The 18,511-nt window shown below is 47.7% G+C and overlaps 1 protein-coding gene across 1 annotated transcript in view; it reads left to right on the top strand.

Moving 5' to 3' along the window:
* Positions 1-17,475, top strand: part of SYNDIG1 (synapse differentiation inducing 1) — a 73,644-nt gene extending 56,169 nt beyond the window's left edge. Inside the window, exon 4 of the mRNA XM_054195555.1 lies at positions 17,174-17,475. Within this exon, the coding sequence (XP_054051530.1) occupies positions 17,174-17,332 (159 nt within the window). The 3' untranslated portion in view covers positions 17,333-17,475. The remainder of the gene's footprint in view (positions 1-17,173) is intronic.
* Positions 17,476-18,511: the final 1,036 nt, after the last annotated feature.

The following is an 18,511-nucleotide window of genomic DNA, read 5'->3' as shown; positions in this document are numbered from 1 at the left end:
GTGTTCTCCCTAGCCCCCCCTAGCCGTGTTCTCCCAGACATCTCTGTTCTTTCGGCAAGGCATTTGAAAACTTCAGAATTTTTATTGGAAATTGGAAACACAACAATAAATCACAGTATAACATTAATGGAAGTAAAGAAAGAAGTTGGGCATGAGAAATGCTACCCCTAGGTGAATATCCTTGTGACATGAAGTGGTATATCCTGTTGGAATAATCAGCAAGGCTCAATCATGGATAAGCTTCACACTGCTCTTGCTACCTTGAAAGGAAAGCGCTTCTTTTGCAGAAAGGGGAATATTGAGCGATACTCTTGTCTGCAATGGACTTAGTCAGTCTGCCTTTGCAGTTGCTGAAGTAGGAAATCCAGTGATAGAAAGGACCAGCTGAACTGAAGATGGAAGAAATTGCCATTAGAGCTGAAGACCAAAGGCATTCTCATCAACATATAATCCCAGGCTGTAAGAAGTCACACGTGGACAGATTCAAGAGGATTATCATTTGTATGATATGAGCATACATGGCTGAGCTATGTATGCTCAGCCAGCTCCTTTCTGCCACCCCAGCCAGATTAAACAGTGATTTTCCAGACCAAAGCTGGGAGATATCAAAAGAGCTGGCCCCCAAACGGGCACAAACCTACAAAGGAATTCAGATCTAAAGGTTTTCTCTAAGGATTCAGATTTGAAGAGCTTCTCCAAGGATCCTGTTCCAAGTTTCTCAATCTACTGGGAAGCGTCCCATCCATTTCACCTAGCTTCATATCAGACCCCAGGAAAGCCAGAACTGAACAGGACTTCTTGGCGAAAGGGCCTGAGCTCAGGACCCCGCTTGGAGACACTCAGTAGACCTCACAAGCCCTGTTGCTGGCAAGTATCAAAAAGCAACCATCCCTCCAAGGCTGTGAGACTGGTGATGTAAATTCACCCCTCCATCCGACTTGTGTGCAGGGCCATGATGCCATAGGGCTGCCAGTTGCTGCTGCATGAAAAGCAGGGAGGCAACGCAATGGTGGATGTAAATCAGCCCTGTTCCACTCAAATAAGCACAGCTCCCTTGCTTTACCCTCCCAATGGCATTTCTGCAAAATCGAAACCTTTCGGGACCAAAGAGAGAGGGAGAAACAAAGCAAAGAACTGTCTGAGAAGATATGCCCTTGCCCTAGCACTCCAGTGTTTCAGAAAGACAGTGTTTTACTCTGGAAATAATTTAAGGCTCTCCAAAAGCACTGGGAATCTGAAAGCAGAGAGTAAGGTAGGCTCAAATTGCTGTAGATATCCCTTTCATTACTTTCCTCACGGTGGGCAAGGGCCAGAACCTTAGATCTCCCTCACATGAAGTTAAAGAGAAAGCAAGACGATTTTTAAAGAGCACTGAAGTGACTCAGCCTAATTGCTCCAACAGCAGTGATGGCAACTGAAACACACAGGAAATTGCTGTCGTGACCTGGTGCTTTACTTCAAGCCATAAGCTTGCAAATAATAAAACCACTCTTTCTCCCTAGCGAAGGGCTCATTTGAAAGGGGACTCATTCCAGCCTGGTGATATAGCTTCTCCTATTTTCAATACTGATGTTTTTCTTTCTGTGGAGCGATGTAACTGCCTGTGTCTCAGCTGGTTCACAGTTCACACACTGTCCAGCCCAAAAGTGGTGATGGCCAGGGAAGTGCCCACCTCCATGTGCCAGAAAACAGCTCCGCTGCTTTGGTACATATGTGGGGTTAAAAGTGCCCTGGTCATCACTCATCACTCAGTGAACACCTCAGCAATGTCCCTGTGCTGCCTGCCTGATCCACAAACCCATGCGTGTGTTCTCTCATTCCCTGTGAAGGTCCTGCACGCCCCATATCTCCTCCAGTTTTTCATCCACCAGAACACATTATTGTACGAACCTTGATCGCTACATCCCTGGCCTTGTCTGGGGCCGAGTCTCCTATCCAGGAGCCTGAAGAGCACTTCCTCCAGTCCTTTGTGCTCCACTTAGGTGAACCTCCAGGTGTGTCTTTCCCACCTGGGGAACATATTGTCCCCCCCGGACCTTCTCAGGAGAAGAAACAATAGCAATGTTGTTAGCAGCCTCCCATGGATAGTTCGGCAGCTCCAGCAGCCAGCCTGAGTTAAAAGCACCAAAGAACTTGAGCGAGGGATTTTGGTGGCTCTGACTGAGGACACAGCGCTGGGAGACAGACCAAATTTCCTTCCTTGCAAAGATGTGCCCCGAAGCACAATGCTGTGCTCCATTATCCAGTTCTTCCTGCACTGTGCAGGGAAACCACATTCGCAGACACGTGTCTCCCTCCTCGGGAGCGAGCAGGGCAGCCCCTGCTTGACTGTGAGTGTTCATTTCCCATCAAATCAGCTGGTGGCCCCTCATCATCCTTGTGTACCTGGGCCAAGGACGGGCACATGAAAGTCATCTGCTGGCAGTGAGGACCTGACCTCACTGATATCTCGCCACTGGGCTTAGGACCCCTTTGTGTTAGGCACTGAAGAGACAGCTCTGCAGAATATTTTTTTCTGGAGGCTGCTGTCACCGGTCTCCTTTCCTGGAGAAGTGAAGGCTCCGGGGAGACCTTATAGCGGCCTTCCAGTACCTAAAGGGGGTCTACAGGAAGGATGGGGAGGGACTCTTTATCAAGGAGTGTAATGATAGGACATGGGGTAATGGTTTCAAGCTGAAAGAGGGTCAATTTAGATTGGATATCAGGAAGAAGTTCTTTCCTGTGAGGGTGGTGAGGCACTGGAACAGGTTGCCCAGGGAAGTTGTGGTTGCCCCATCCCTGGAAGTGTTCAAGGCCAGGCTGGATGGGGCTTTGAGCAGCCTGGTCTAGTGGGAGGTGTCCCTGCCCATGGCAGGGGGGTTGGAACTAGAGGATCTTTAACCTTCCAACCTGAACCATTCTGTGATTCCCCTGCCCAGGGCTCTTTGCCAGGTTACCTAACACTGAACTGCAGAAGGGAAATTTTAATCTGCCATCCTGCCCAAGAGGGGAAGCAGCACAGTGGAGAGGTAGGAGTCACGTCCAGCCCACTCCGGAGTCCAACACAGACCAAGGCATCTCTAGTGGTGTGCACACCACTAGCAATCTGTCCTGCTGCCAAAATTGCAAACAGTCGTGGCTGTTCCACAACCACTTCCAGAGATGTTAGGAGGCCTTATGGCTTCAAAATCTCCTGTTTCCTGGTACTCCAGTCCTTCCTCATCACCGCAGATGTCTCTGGACACTTAAGTCCCTCATTTTACCCAGTACCAGCCTGTGGGACATATTTGCCCACATCCCCTGAAAGGGTTCCTTCAAGTGGAAAATTCTCTCAACTGCTGTTCACCCTCCAGCATGCAGACACCACAGAGCACGTCTTAAATCTGTCTCAGCTGGAGTTTTGAAATGTCACAGAGACATTTGCTGAGGGAGGCAGGGACGAAGCGATGCAGCACCCACTCCCATCAGGAGCGGTGGAGCTGCGCCCTGTGAGAGTGATTTCCCATCTCTGGAAGTTTTGCATATGGTGCTGCTGTTTGCACCAGGAACCACAAGGTAACTCCACTGAGCAGGACTAGCTCTACCTGCAATTACACTAGAAAGAAATATTTCCTCCATCTGCAGGCAGCTTTTCTGTACCGGGAGAGCGAAACGTAAGCAAAAGCGCAATGTATCCTACCTCATACTCAGAGCGTTTTTGCAGTTAGCATCCTTGCTACTATGAGAACCTCGTCTCTGAACTGAAAGGGAACAAAGGCTTGGAGAGCACCCTGTAATAACATTTGTATCCTGCTCCAAAAAGGGTTGGAGCTTGGCCTTGTCCTGTTTTCTAGTGGAGGAGAAAAGCGTGGGCAACTAACTTAGTGTGGCCAGCATGCTCTTGATAACATCAGTATCTTTTTTACTGCCACCAGCACTTGTCCAGGACAAGGATCCCTATTGTGCTAGGTGCTCTACAAATCAAAGCTAACACCTTGGAAATTATAAGAAAAATGCATGCGCCCGTTCCCAAGGGTTTACAGCTTAGAAAAAGCAAGACAGACACAGAGAGGGAGCAAAAGGAGACAGTGGGGGAGCACCGGTCACCTTGGTAGACAGTTGCTTTAGACCTCTGACTGCACAGCTATCATGAAGTCATTTAGCACTGAGCAAATAACGGTTGTTCATGAATATTTTATTGGAATGTTTTCGAAAAGGATGTACTTCCATCAAGAAGCATGTATTAGCCCAGCGGGGCAGAGAGATGAAAGAGAGAGAGAAGAGAGAAGGAGAGGGAGGAGAGGAGAGCGAGCAAGCTCTGAAATAATTAATTACCAAACCCCTTCCCCGTGTGAATGACTTCCTGCTGAAATCTTCTGAGATTGAGATTCTTCTGAGATTCAGATTCTGAATCAGATTCTTCTGAGATTCTTCAGATTCTTCTGAGATTCTTCTCTGGCAACAGAGATACCGGCCCAGGATAGCGCAGCCCTCCTTTTGCAGCTCCGCTGTTGCAGTGTGGAAGATGTTTAACCATCCACCCGGTCTGTATCTGCATCCAGACTTTCACCCTGCTCTCTTGCTCCCACCTCTGGAGCTGGCCCATCCTCTCCCGTATCCTTTCGGGTAAAACTGCTGCTGCGTGAACGAGACGGGTCTGTTGCTCCTCACCTCCCCTCACCAGATGGGTGATATCGCTCTGAGCGAGTTCTGAAGACTTGGTCCCCAGGGGCAGATGACGTCTTTTTCACTCTTCCTCGGGGACCCACCTAGGAGGCAGGTTTTAACGACAGCCTGGCTTTGCCCGCACTGTCCCTCTGTCCCCGGCTGGCTGAGCTCTTGGGAAAACCCTGGTGCGAGTCAATTCAAGCCATGTGGCTGTCAGATGCCGAGGCCCACTGGTCCCTAGCCCACCCCAGGCCCAGGCAGAGCCCATCGGCTCACTGCTGTCCCTCGGCATTCCCTACTGCAAGCTGGGACAGGCAAAGGGCACCAGCTCGTGTGCCATCAGCAGCTCAGCTGGCAGATGGCATCTCACGCTGCAGTAGTGTGGCACCCTCATCCCTCCCACGAAAAGTGGCGCATTTAACAGGCGCGATGGGTTTTCAACTGGGTTTTGCAGGAAAAGCAAAGGCAGGCTTACAACATTCCCCTGCCCACCTGTATGGCATGGAGTAGTCCTGGACACGAGATGGCCAAACTAAAAGGACTTACATGTGAAAGGGGTTTTCTCCACCGTGGCTGTCATCCTGACAGATGCCCAGAGTGGCACACTCTGCTCCTAGCGCCTTCAAGGGAGGGGACTGGAGAGCAAGAAGAAAAAAATCCTTTCCAATCAAAGGGAGCCCGCCCTGACTCCCGAGGTTTGCATTTCACAGAACGACTCCTCTGTTCAACCAGGGCGTCCTGCCGAGGCTTTTAACCCTCTTCACAGAAAGCGCGTGGCGTACGGGTCACGTCCTCCCGCGGCGAATGTGCTTGTGCACTCCCTGCCCCTCCGCAGCGGTCCCGCTGGGCTCAGGAGGGGCGGACGGGGACAGGCACACACATACACCCCCCTCCCGCTGACGGGGACCTGCCCTCTGCAGCAGCCGCTGGTCGAGCTCGACTCGCCTGCTGCTGGCCAAGCCAACTGGCTTTTGGTTTTCGTTTTTCATTACTTTTGGCAGACACAGCAACGCCAATTAAATCGCGCGGAGCGGAGGTATTCGTTGTAGGTAGGCAACAGAATGGAGGAGAAGGAAAGAGAAAAGAAGCAGACTTCGCGTTCTTGTTTGTACACTCTGGAATAATTTGATATTAGAAAACTTGGCCAGGTTGTTGATGACCCCTCAGAGCCGCTAAGAAGTATCCTTATTAGCAATCTGTGCTCTCCCTGTTGGACAATCAGGACTTATGTTTGTATGCTTACGGGTTTCCACTGAGGAAGAACCCTACCCCCGTGGAGCAGTTTGTTAAAGGGAGAAGAGACCTTTGAGATGGCCTCTTCCTTCCACCCGTTATCATCAAAGCAGCACATATTCTGACTGGGGGCCCAATGAATCAAAAATAAAATGGTCCCAGCACGCCAATGTAAGAATTGCTGCAGCACTCCTCCAGCCTGCTCCTTTCTCTTGATATGGCACTAGGAGATTCAGGGAGCAAGCCTGCAGCGAGAAAACAATATTATGGGGTGGTTATTGCAGGCGTTAGTAAGATGCTGGAAGAATGGAGAGTACCAAAGCTAGAGAATCCTTGGGGATACGCATCTCAAGGCTCTTTGCTTTCTTCCTGAGGGCAGGAACAAGAGCTGACTCAGGCACGATGAAGGCACGTTAGCAGGATGTTCTTGCCATCACAGAGGTGAAACCAGCAGCTCTGTGCTTCAAGACCTGCAGGGCTTCTTTACTTACTCTTCTGCTTAAGACACCGCAGGTCTGGGGTCTCGCTGGTTTTTTTGTGTCGCCAGCAGACCAGTTGGGTTGGGAGAGGCTGCTGTCAGTGCTCAGGCAGGTGAGTCACTCCTCAGCAGCAGCTCTTCTGGAAAGCTCCCCTGATCTCTCACCAATGTTCTGCCCTGCTCACCGTGCAGCAGAAGGATGAGCAAAGCCTTTCCAGCTCACTCTGGCTGCTGCTGGGCTCCTTCCAGCTGTCCGCCCCTGGGAAGGTAGTGCTGCTGCCTGGATGTCTTCTCTACACCCACGCCCCAGCTCTTGCAGAGAGCTCTTTTCCTGCTGAAACACTGAGCATAAGAGTGCAACAAACCACACCTTCCACCCTTTAGACAGCTTGCACACATTTTAAAGGGTGGAGATAATGTCCACAAAATGCAAAAGCAGGGTGGCTGTTTGGGTAGAAGAAAGAGACAGTGAACCAGGAGCAGAGGAGCAACAAGCGAAGCAGAACTGAGTTACAGGAGATCAAAGGGGAAGAAGTCTACAGGGGAAGAGCAAGGGCTGAGATAAAGCCCTTTGATAGACTCCCCACACATGCAAGCCATTGCACAATTGAAACAGAGGACCGTGTGCCTGGGAGTACTGTAGTTGCAGGAGAGAGGACTTCTATACACAAGAAATTAGGGACTGGTATCTGCTGGCATGGCAACACTGCGATGTGTTATTGCTGGAGAACATGGAGTTCTTGTCTTGCAGACGCTGAGTCATAGGAAAGACAGAATAGTCATTTCAGGGTGTTGACAGCTTAATACAAGGTTAGACCTTCCATTTCCATGCCAACAGAAATGGTGACAAATACAAATGAATTGTTTCAGATCAGGCGATGAACTTGCCCTGTAGTAAAAAATGAGATCTTGTTGAGTGCTCCTCTGCTGGGTATGGAGTTGAGTCAAGAGATGGGCATGCCCTACAGTTTCTTTGGCCTGTGCAGAGGTGTTGCTGGCATTAGTAGATGCTGGTGGGTGTCTGGGTAGGATGTCTGTCTTACAGCATGGGCTAGGCATGAGGGATGGAGAATATCTTCTCTATCCAATAGAAGATGGAACATCTTCTACCCTTTCCCCTGCTGTGTGACTCATGTTGGAGGGAAGAGAGACTAGGGCCACTACAGTGAATGTAAAGTACATGGCCTTCTTCCCATCGCAAATGAGGAACAGGACCAGAGGTAGACAGAAGCAACCAAAGCAAAAAAAAGACAGGTCACCACAAATGTCACAGAGCTGGTGCATCACAATGTCCCTCTCGATTAGTACTATGGACATTTCAAATTGGAAAGATACTGGATAATGGCCTGTTCATACCCCCCAAGGCATAGAAAATTGAGCCAAAATGATGAGCCCCCAACTTGGAGCTGGGGATTGATGCCACTGCTCCACATGAGACACATACCCACATGGCTTGGTGTGGAGTCATGTGGCCATCCTCATGGACGGAAAAGGTCCCAAAGGTAAGGTCTGAGATCCACTACTACCCAGGTTGGGACCACTCACTGCACCTTGATACAAATGGAGCTGGAGGGTCAAGGAGCAGTGGGGTTGAAAGTGGACAGAGGGAATCCACTCTGTACACCAACCTTATATAACAAGACAGAGGTAGAAAGGTATGAATGCAGCTTTTTCCAAATTCAGGAACCTACCTCCAGCAGGTCCTTCAGCGGAGCCCTAACGAAGTCATCACAGGGCTTTAAAAGCCCTGCTTTTGCCTGTGAAACAGAGAGGAACTTCTCCAGGCGTATTTGTGTATAAGGAAATTGACAGCTGAATAACACATTGCACAGCTTTGTACAACTGTGAAGTCTTCACAAAATCATAGCATCACAGAATGGTTGAGGTTGGAAGTGACCTCTGGAGATCATTTAGACCATCCTCCCTGCTCAAACGGTGTCAGGTAGAGCAGGTTGCTCAGGACCATGTCCAGTGGGGTTTTGAATATGTCCAAGAACTGAGACTCTACAGCCTCTTGGTGACCTCTGTTGCTGACCACGCACCAGATGCCATATCAGGAGACTCTGACACTCTCAAAATACAAACTCATCTGTGGCACTGTCCAGTCAGTCCCAATCCAGATCTTGCGACAGGGGTAGGGGCACTATGGGCAAAAAGTACCTTGTGATGTCCCCTGAGCTGAGGGCAACTGCTCGCCGCTCACAAAATGGAACCTGAAAACTAGGAATCACTTCCAGATTTCCCTTCCTGAGTAATGCTCACATTTTAAACTCTGTGTCTTCAAACAAAGAATAAACAAACAGCCATCTAAACAGGAAAAATAAAGGAAGGACTGAATTGGTCACTAAAAATTGGTTGATGAACTTAAGCGGTATGTAGGTAGCTGCATCCAGCCTCTACGCAGATCATGTATATGTCTGTGTGTGTGGACACAAAGACACGTCGGCCATGTATAAGTCTGTGTGGGCTCATGTCCGTGTGTGTGTAAACAAGGCTTCACTGCATGTCACCTTTCCCAAATTTTCTTCCCTTTCATCACAAAATGGCAACATCTGCTTCAGGGCTAGAAGCAAAGCAGAAGGGGGGGAAATCATCTTCTTTACCATAAACATCCAAATTCCTGTATACGCCATGAAAACAGAATTGCCCTCGTATCACAGGCTGAGGTCTCATTCTCTCAAGCGCAATCGAATGAACTGCTGTTGCTGTGGAGCTTGTCTAAAAACATCTCTCTGCATTCTGCTCATTCAGGCCTTTTACGCCTGCTGTTCTCATTATTATGCTCTTGTTTTTCCAAGTGCCGAAATCTCACACGGACATTTATAGTTTTATCTGCACTTGAATACACAATCAAACGCCACAGGCAGCACCAGCCAGGGGCTGCATCATGTCCTCGCCTACATCATATTTTCAAATTCCAGCAGAAAACATTGATACCAAAATGATCCGATGGCTCAAACCCAGTTGTTATGAAAATCGATGGCGCAGAAGAGGCAGACTCCTGCTGGTCTCCATTTACACCCTCTTCTCCCCATTCACATTCTCTTCTCCTGAGCCTTTCATGGGTTCCCAGGAACAAATATTGTTCCCAGTATATCTCCGTCCACGAACACAGCATCATTTAATTTGGTGGCAGTAGAAATCCCTTTACTCGGGCCACTTGTTTTCATCTGACACATCCCCATTCAGGAGTTTGGTGGGATTTTGGACAGGCTGGAAGCTCCTATACTGTGGCAGAGCGAAGAAGGTGATGCTCTCAAAGAAGGAAACGCCACTTGAAGGGCTTGCTGGAGGAACGTTTGGTTAAACTACGCTTGTCCTTGAAGTGCAATGCAAGATACTACTTCAGACACAGGATGGTCAGCAGGCTGTCCTTGTCACCGCCCGCATGCAGGTGGCCGTTCTTGTCTCCATTGCAACGAGCCTGTTGTTTGTTCCATTGCCTTGCTGAGCAGTCATGGCAAAGGAAGGGGTGAGGCAGGTCAGGGGGGCTGCTAACGGGAAGCAGCAAGTGTCCGCTGTCGTGCACTCACATTGCACGGTGTTGTGCTCTGGCCACTGAGGGCAACAGCCTAGTTACTAGAATGAGGATTCATTCTTGAGGGAAATCTTTCAGGGGCAAGTTTTCACCCCGGATTTTGTTTTGTCACTCTGAGGCATAGCACAGCACTTAGGACATCTGGCAAAGCCTGGAGAAAAGCTGCAGCAGCAGCTGCGTATGTCAGTTTATCCCCTTCCCGTGTGCTAATGAAACTCTGGTGACATCCCTGGATCATCCTTTTGTCACTGCTACCCAAGTACTCAGAGTATCTCAGCATTGCCACAGGCGAAGTTCCATGTGAGCCAGGCGTTTGCTGTTTCGAGGTCCTTCTCAGCCATCCCAACTGGATCTCAGTGCTACCAGACAGTGAGAGAGCAGGATATGGTCAAGATCTTACACATTTTATCTTCTAAATGCTCAGGGTGGGGTTGACGGTGTAGATCCCTCACTGAAGGAAAGACACCAATCCCAAGCAAGTTATCTAGTCTCTAGCTATCAACGCTGGACTGTGGACGGGAATTTCCTGAAGATGATCCAGCAATTGGTTTTGGACACTGCAGTCAGAAGGCTAGTTTAGACTAGGTTGGATGCCTGCCTTTGAAGAGGAAAAGAAACTTCAGCATCAGCAGAGATTAAGTGCAGCACTGAGTGCCGGAGATTTGTGTATCTGTTTAGGAGTGCCTGCCTTTCAGGTGATGCCTGCTCCCCACTGCTTCCACAGCAAGTTCCAAACAGGGAATGGTTGGTTGAGCTTCGTGTCCATTTCCTGGGCCAAAATGATGGAAACCTCCAGAGGAGCTCTTCAGTATCTGAAAGGCAAGTTGCCACAGGCTGAAGTTTTTATTACAGTATGGGCACAATGGAATTTGCAAATGCTGACAGAGAAAAACACAATTTGTCACTTATTTAGATTACCATTTCTGCCTGTGGAGCTGTTTGATGGGACTCCATAGTCCCTTTGATGCTCTCCTCAGGACTGAAAAATCTCCTCCCACATCCCAGCCCCTGCGCTGGATGTCTACCAGCCCCATGCTTTCCCCTGCCAACTGGCACCTCCCTGCTGTCATTCATGGTTCAGAGACAAATCCTGACTTCACTCTTTTCCCATCTTTATCTTTAGCAAAGACTTTAGAGTCTTTTTCTCACCATCAGTGAAAATAAGTGGTGTAAGCCTGAAGGTGGAAGATATTGCCCAGAAATTTGAGATCACCAGAAGTGCAAGTTGGGCAAGTTAAAAAGAGTAGCCAGAGCCTTTGACTAGAAGAAATATAGGAGAAGATACGGGAGCAAAAGCATTTTCTTTATGAGTTGCTCCTCATTCTGTAGCGTCTTTTTGCATGGCACTAGAAGAAGTAAGACTCAGGGTCTGGCCAGTGGCTGCATGGAGCCTGTGCATCCCTGTTCCCTGCTGGCCATTTCTTCCCATGAAGGGAAAAGAAATCCTCCCATCACCCGACCAAAGGGGTCAGGACACCCTCTTCTCCTCCTACATGGAGCCGTTCCTGCTCTCCAGCCTCAGAGAGATGAGACAGGATTAATAATTGTGATCAATGTGTTTCCTGTTTCCAGCTACAGCGTACCAGAAAGTATTTTGTCCATATGATATATGAGTCACTATGGGATGTAGCAGAATTCTTTGGCCTTGCAGCTGTGGAGGTACAGTATTCATCTTCTCTCAGCCTATAAAACATGCAGCCCAGAGACATGATGAATATGTTTTGCAGAAGCTCAAATGGAAACTCCAGGGAAGTTCCTCGAAAATGTTTCTAAACAACAGGACATTCATTTTGTTAGTTAAACAAAGTAAGATAAACCTTCCAGATCTCCTTACCCCTTCTTCCCCTGACCCTCCCCACTCCCCTGGCTTACTTCCAAAGCCTCTACAGAGAGGATTGGTGGGGGCTGGTATTAGCTCGAGCCCCTGTTTTCATTTTGGACTACCCAGCCTTCGTCACAACCTGCGCCAGTGGCTGGCAAGTTGATAGTCATACCTGGGCATCCAGAAGACACAGACCAAGGGGGAAACAAGAGGCAGGGGCAGTCCAGGGATACAAACCCTTTGCAAGAAAAGTCTCTCATCTGGCTGTGCAGTGAGGGAACTTGCCTGGTGCTGTGTGATGAATTATCCCCCACTCATCATTCATCCCATGTCTTGCACTTGTCCCCCGCTCTGTTTATCGGACCTGTTGGTCCCGCTGCTGCCCAAAGACTGCATTAAATTGGTTCATCAATCATCTGGCTGCCAGTCACAGTCTTGCCAGGGAAGGGAAGAAGTGAATGGATAGAGGTACCGTAAAACTCCACGGATATAATATAATTTTGATTAGGGAGAGTGCTTACTACCGCAGCCACTTTTAAGCCCGTTAGAATAGCTGTTTGTATTACTTACTACTTAAGTTAAGGCACTTAGCTTGAAGAGGCTGTAGTGAATTAAGCCCTTTGTTAGTAGGGCCTTTGGATCTTCATTCTTGCCCCAGTCCTGGCTGCATTACCCTCCAGAGTCAAGCACGACGGGCTAGTCAATACCAGCTAAGTATTCAGCCCAGTGACATTCATAGCTGGGGCTTTGCTTTTCAGGGCAAAGAAGTAACACAAGCAAATATCGCTTCAGTGAGTCCAGAGCCGAGTCTGCGAAGAGGAGCTCACCGAAATCCGTTTCCAGGCTGGGTATGAACGGCTGGACAAGCGGTGTCTTTGTACCATTTGTCACATCAGCCCCAGGGGCTTGGCCGGGGCCCTGGTGGCGCACGTTACCCCATCCCCACCTCTGACTGAGCAGAAACAACCTGGATGGATGCAGAGGTTTGTCGTCGCAGGCGAGGCTTCTGCGTAGATTGGGGCGCCTGTGGCACCCAGGGCTGCACAGAGCACGTCCACCACAGGCACTGTGGCCACCCAGGATGGGGCTGTTTAGGGAAAGTGGAGACAGCACCAGCCTTGCACTAGTGTGCAGACCAGCACAACATAAATCTGACCTCATTTTTAGCCAAAATTCGATGGGGTGTTTTCCTTACTCAATATTTTTACCTGAAATACATTATTAAAAAAAAAATAGCTAAAATGGATTCTTTTTTTCCTTTTTTCTGAGGAACAGGTTGCCCAGGGAAGTTGTGGATGCCCCATCCCTGGAGGTGTTCAAGGCCAGGCTGGATGGGGCTTTGAGCAGCCTGGTCTGGTGGGAGGTGTCCCTGCCCATGGCAGGGGGCTTGGAACTAGATGATCTTTAAGGTGCCTTCCAACCCGAACCATTCTGCGATTCTATGATTAATTTTAACCACAGTGGAATTGTGAAAGCATTTATCATTTGACCCAAAAACATGTATCGAAAAGGAAGACTCAGTTTGTTTCGATGCCTGAGGTGCCAGTGTTGTGGCTGGCAGCAATTCCCAAGAGGGGTCCACAACAGATATCGTTCTCTGTACTTGCACCGATTTGGGCTCCGGAAACTTGAATCGCTGCATCTGCTTGTCTGTCTGCAGTGTTCGATTGTATGCTTAGGTGGCCAGTCCTTCTAAGTAGACAAGTTTTGTCGTTCAGCTAACAGTACATGAGGTACAGACGCTGTGAAGGCAAGTGAACAGCCTGACCACTGTCTGCATTTAGATGTCTTGGTTTCTTTTTAGGTTTAATGACCGTTATTTTCACCTTTTCTACAACATCAAGGAAAAGCTGGTGAGACTGGGTCCGACTGGGCTCTCTGAACTACACAAGACATTTCTTGTCCTCATTTCCCACCTGGAGTTTGCTAGAACACAGGCGTCCCTAGCATGGAAGCCCCCAAACAGGTTGTCACTTCTCCGTGGTCAGGTGTCAAGTGGGCTGGGTCATAAGCTGTTGGATGGGTACCAAAACCAAGGGACTCCCTCAAACTTCACAGAGATACCAAAGATCTGCTCCCCGTTTAAAAAAAAAAAAATTAAAGGAAAACTGCTTGTTAGTTGCCAGATGCTAACCTTTTAAAATTGGCCTCAACTGCATTTTGTGCAGTAACAATTTTCGAGATCTGTTTAGCTTAAACCTGCAGAAATGCTGTAATTTGCATACAGTGACATTGGGGAGTAATGGGATGGTTTTGCTAATTGGGGAAGGGCAACAAAGAATTTTCCTAGTGATAAGCAAATCCTTTCAGACTAGTCTTACGCTGATGGAGGATGGTTCCTGTGTTGATGATTTCTCCGTCTCAATGGAAACCTTTCTGAATGGAATAAAGGAGGAATATAGGATTGTCCTTCCTATGTGCTCTTACCAATGCATTCTACATTCAGAATTTGATAGAGGAGGGATTTGATTTTGCCAGATCACAAAATATGCATTAGGTTAAAAAAAAAAAAAAAAGCAAACCACACTCAGGTTAGGTAATTTGTTGGAAACTAGAACTTCTGTGACAGCGGAGGCCTGTTCCCCAAGCAAAATCAACCTATATCATATCATATATCATAATACTGCAAAATTCAGCAACTCTATGTCAGCACGTGACTAATACAAGACACCTGGTTTGGGCTGGGCTGAACATTTTAGTGAGAAGCTGGATTTTCACCATAGGTTCCAATCCCTTCACAAAGATCAGGGCTGTCGTCGAAGAGCTCATCAAGAAAAAAAGCTGGTCTTTGTGAGCACATTTTTCGCTAGGTTGAAGATCCTATCAGAAAAAAGCCTATTAGTGCTTGACAGATCAGCCTTCTGAATCCCTTTGGGTCACTCAACACATCATTTTGGGTAGATCCGACTTCTTTTATTGAATCCAATCAAGACATGCTGTCAAGTTTTCAGATCATTTGACATTTTGGTTAATGGTTTCTTTTCCCTTTGAGTTTCCATCTATTTTTCAGTGAAAAAAAACCTGGTTTGAAGCTGTGCAAAGTTTCACTTAAAAGAGGTCAACCCAGAATGTTGCAGGATTTTCCATAACATAACACGACATTTCAGAAATGTCAAATTGAAATGCTCCAGCATTTTCAAACTTTCCCTCCATTTTGGGGTTGAAACTGTTTACCTCAGTTTATCCAAAAGCTCAGATAGCTTCAGTGCTGTGCATTTACCTTTGCTTGCCAAGTCCGACTTAACTTCGGTGAACAGGAGCCTCTCAGCTCAAGCCTTTTATTAACGCTGTGATGGGTAGCAGATGCTTAAAGAAAATCCTTGAAGAGCGCTGAACGACCAACTCTTTCTAAAGCTTTCTCCGCTTTCCATGCCAAGACTTTCAAGCGACCCCAACAAATATGTCCACGATGCACAAAGCCCCTGGCATTTTTCTGGAAAGGGCTTTTCTTTTGAGTGTTTGGAGGTCCCAGACAAGAAGCTCATTAAATCCCTGGTCACTCTGGTGAGAGGTCTGGCTGAACATCCTTTGCAACGTGAGTCGGATGCCTTCCCCCTCTAAACTAAAGGGCATGACAGTAGATGTAAACCTGGGAGTTGTTTATATATTGCTGCTTTGAAATGATCATTTTCCTCCTGCCTGCAGCCTAGTCTCTCTCTCTTCTAATATGTATTGTTTGACATTGTTTCTGCCTGAAACATTTAGAAGGCATTATGCTTAAAAAATTAGGTTGATGAATGAGAAGAGACGGTTCTCCTAATAAAGTCATTGACAGAAAGGCCAGAAGCCTTTTTTTCAGCATGGAAGCTTGTCATTTGGCTTCTGTAAATTGCTCTGAGTAGCAAGACAGTAAAAAAAAAAAAAAAAGACAAAAATAGAGCAATAGATGACACTGAAGCGAAAGTGTCCCAGCAAATTGAGCATTTGTGGAGAAATACAATTAAAGCATTACGAATTCCTCGCTCGCAACGAGGGAACAAAGGCTGTCTCAGAACTTATGGAGCTCATATGCCTCTACGAGAAGCATATACCTTTCTTGTAGGTGACAGATCTGTTACTGGCTGCCAGGTGACCCTGCTGATATCACACCATGGTCTATAACAATGATGTCCTCCTTTCATCACGCTGCAAGACTGAGATCCACTGTAATGGCATTGAGTGGTCTTGTCAATGGGGACATCAGTCCTGTCCAATTTTAGCTTTCCTTGGCCTGTTTTGAACAGCCATTTTGTTTTGTCTTGCCTCCTGGGAGCAAAGGTGCCTGGAAGGTGTGTTAGAAGAACTGATATTTGAATACTTCTCAAACTCCAGGTGCAGCTTTCTGCAGTGGCCATCCTGCTGATGCCAGTGTGACTGTGGGATCATCACAGGAGACAATCCCCACTCAGCTGTGAATCTGCTTTCTGTGTTCATCATTGACAGCTGTACTAACAAGCTGTAACTTCAGGAGGTTCATTGTGCTCAAGCCTAAATGCCTTGTATATAACGTTGGGAACTCCAGGTGATCATGTTGAATTCAAGGCACCTGCTTGGGTACTCAAAACTATGTAGAAGATGTGATACAATTACCAGAGCTTTGGATTAGTCTTTTGAGCTACTAAGAACCATAGCAAGAGACACAAAAGCCATTGTTAACACCATCAAAATGGAAGCTCCTCCTCCAGCTGACACATCCATCTGAATGCACCACCCCGCAAGAGAGAAGACCATGGGTCCAACACCAGGTGCCTCACTAAGCATGTGGGTCACCCCTCTGATAATCAAGGGAACTGCCCTACTCGTATGCATAAGTGTTCATCTGAATCAAGGCTGAGAGAGTCTCTACTAGCTCTGGTTTCCTAGGTGTTTGTCCTGCACTAAAGCTTGGGCCTGAGGTGGGTGCAAGGTAACTGGTGGTGTCTGGCCTCTCTGAGGTGGTGAACCTGGACCAGTCATTCCACCTAGCTAGTATGCTCAAAAGGACCGCAATGGAAGGGAAAATTCAGCGTCTCTTGTCCTTGTCCAGGTAAGAGCAGATCGAACATTTCACCTGACTTGGAAGAACATTTTTGTGCAAGTGGGACATTTAAAGGGCTTTTCCCTTGTTACCTTTCCCAGCCAGGTTGGAATCCAGCCACCTCACAGAAGCGGGACTGTAGCTGTGTCTGGAGGGGGCACTGCAGACCCTTGTCTCGCAGCCCATCTATCCGCCTTCTCAGGGGAGGCTGAGCCATCTCAGAAGTCATCACGATGCATAGCATTAAATCCTAGGATATGTATAGGCTTAAAGGCACTTAAAAGTACCACTTGACATACTGCTGGTTTCATCTTCATCCTAATTGTGCAAATAACCTCATTCAACTAAAAAATTATCTGATTTCCAATTTACTGTCATATCCCAGGATCATGTTTCAGCCAAGAAATGAGCATCACATCTTCATTTCCAGGTGAAACAAATAAACATGTTGTGTTGTTGTTATTGTTGTGTATCTTGCAGACAAACAAAGCAGTAGCCAAGGGGGACTTCCACCATGCAAGCTCCAGCTCCCGGCGAGCACTCTTCCTGGCTGTCCTGTCCATCACAATCGGAACTGGCATCTACGTTGGGGTGGCTGTGGCTCTCATTGCCTATCTGTCCAAAAACAATCACTTATGAGCCTCAGGAAAGGGGGAGAACCAGCCACCCGGCGCCTGCACTGCAGAACTCCCCAGCAGATCAGACTGCATGATTTTCCAAAAAGATCAAGAGACAAACAAACACCTTCTGGGGGCAGGTACAGGATAAGATGGGCTTGTGCGTTATCGTAGGGTGGGAAGCTGGCTGGGGTGGGGATAGTTCCATCGTTTGTGATGCACAAGTCTTGCTTCTCTTCACGAACCCCCGTACAAGAAAGAAAGAAGGAGAGAAAGAGTGAAAGAGAGAAAGAAAAAGGAAAGTGAGAGAGAGAGAAAAAAAACAAAACCAAAACCAGAAGGAAGGCAGCTGGGGGAGGTGTGGAGAGGGGTGTTTTGCCTTTGCCTTCTTTGCAATACGGTGTTTACAAGGAGCTGGCAAACTGAGCTGTTCTCTTAATACTTTCTTGGTCACCTGAATTTTTCAGCCAGCATGAGCTTGTGCTTAGTTTGCTCGTTAAGCACGGCACTGAGATCTGGGAAAGCACGGACAGTGGCTGGTTCTCTGAAAGAGCAATATAACAACAGAAGGAAGAATATGTTTTCTTTTTTTCGAATGCAGGACTCATTTGCCTGAGAGTGAAACAGAGACCTCAGCGCAGAATGGTATTGCCTACTCTTCTTGTGTGGGCAGGTTTCCATGGAAGGAGAAAAGGAAATAAAAAATATTTTTTCTTTCCTATCCTTGTTTTTGGATTAAGATGTGACCCACAGGCCCACCCAGTGCAGAACAGCTGAGGTTACTGCATGACTTGGCTCCGCAGACTGAGTGTGAGGTCGAAGTAGCATGGGATCCGCTGTAAAAAGAATTCCTCCATCCAGTCACATCGTGACAATGGCACATTCCTGTGGCGTTTTGCTCATCGGCGTTGCTCCGCCTTACCGTGGAGACCCGCGTAGCAGTCAATGCAAGAAACCTGGGGGGAAAAAAAAAGAAACGCAAACTGAAATACTAATCAATTTTAAATTAAAAATCGTGGGAAAGCATGGGAATTAACCAGGGGAAGGAATGCTTCATACATTTCTGAGGTACTGCTCATACACGGAGCAGTGAAGGAGACCACTCGGATTACAAGCTCACAGCTCATCCATGGAGCAGGGACACAGCATAGCCATGGAGAGACAAGCGTGTCCCTCGATGAGCAGTGCAATGGTATGTTGT

Source organism: Rissa tridactyla, chromosome 3 (genome assembly GCF_028500815.1).
Source record: "Rissa tridactyla isolate bRisTri1 chromosome 3, bRisTri1.patW.cur.20221130, whole genome shotgun sequence".
Taxonomy (NCBI): Eukaryota; Metazoa; Chordata; class Aves; order Charadriiformes; family Laridae; genus Rissa; species Rissa tridactyla.
The sequence above is the reverse complement of the archived record's forward strand: the minus strand, read 5'-3'. Positions and strand labels throughout refer to the sequence as shown.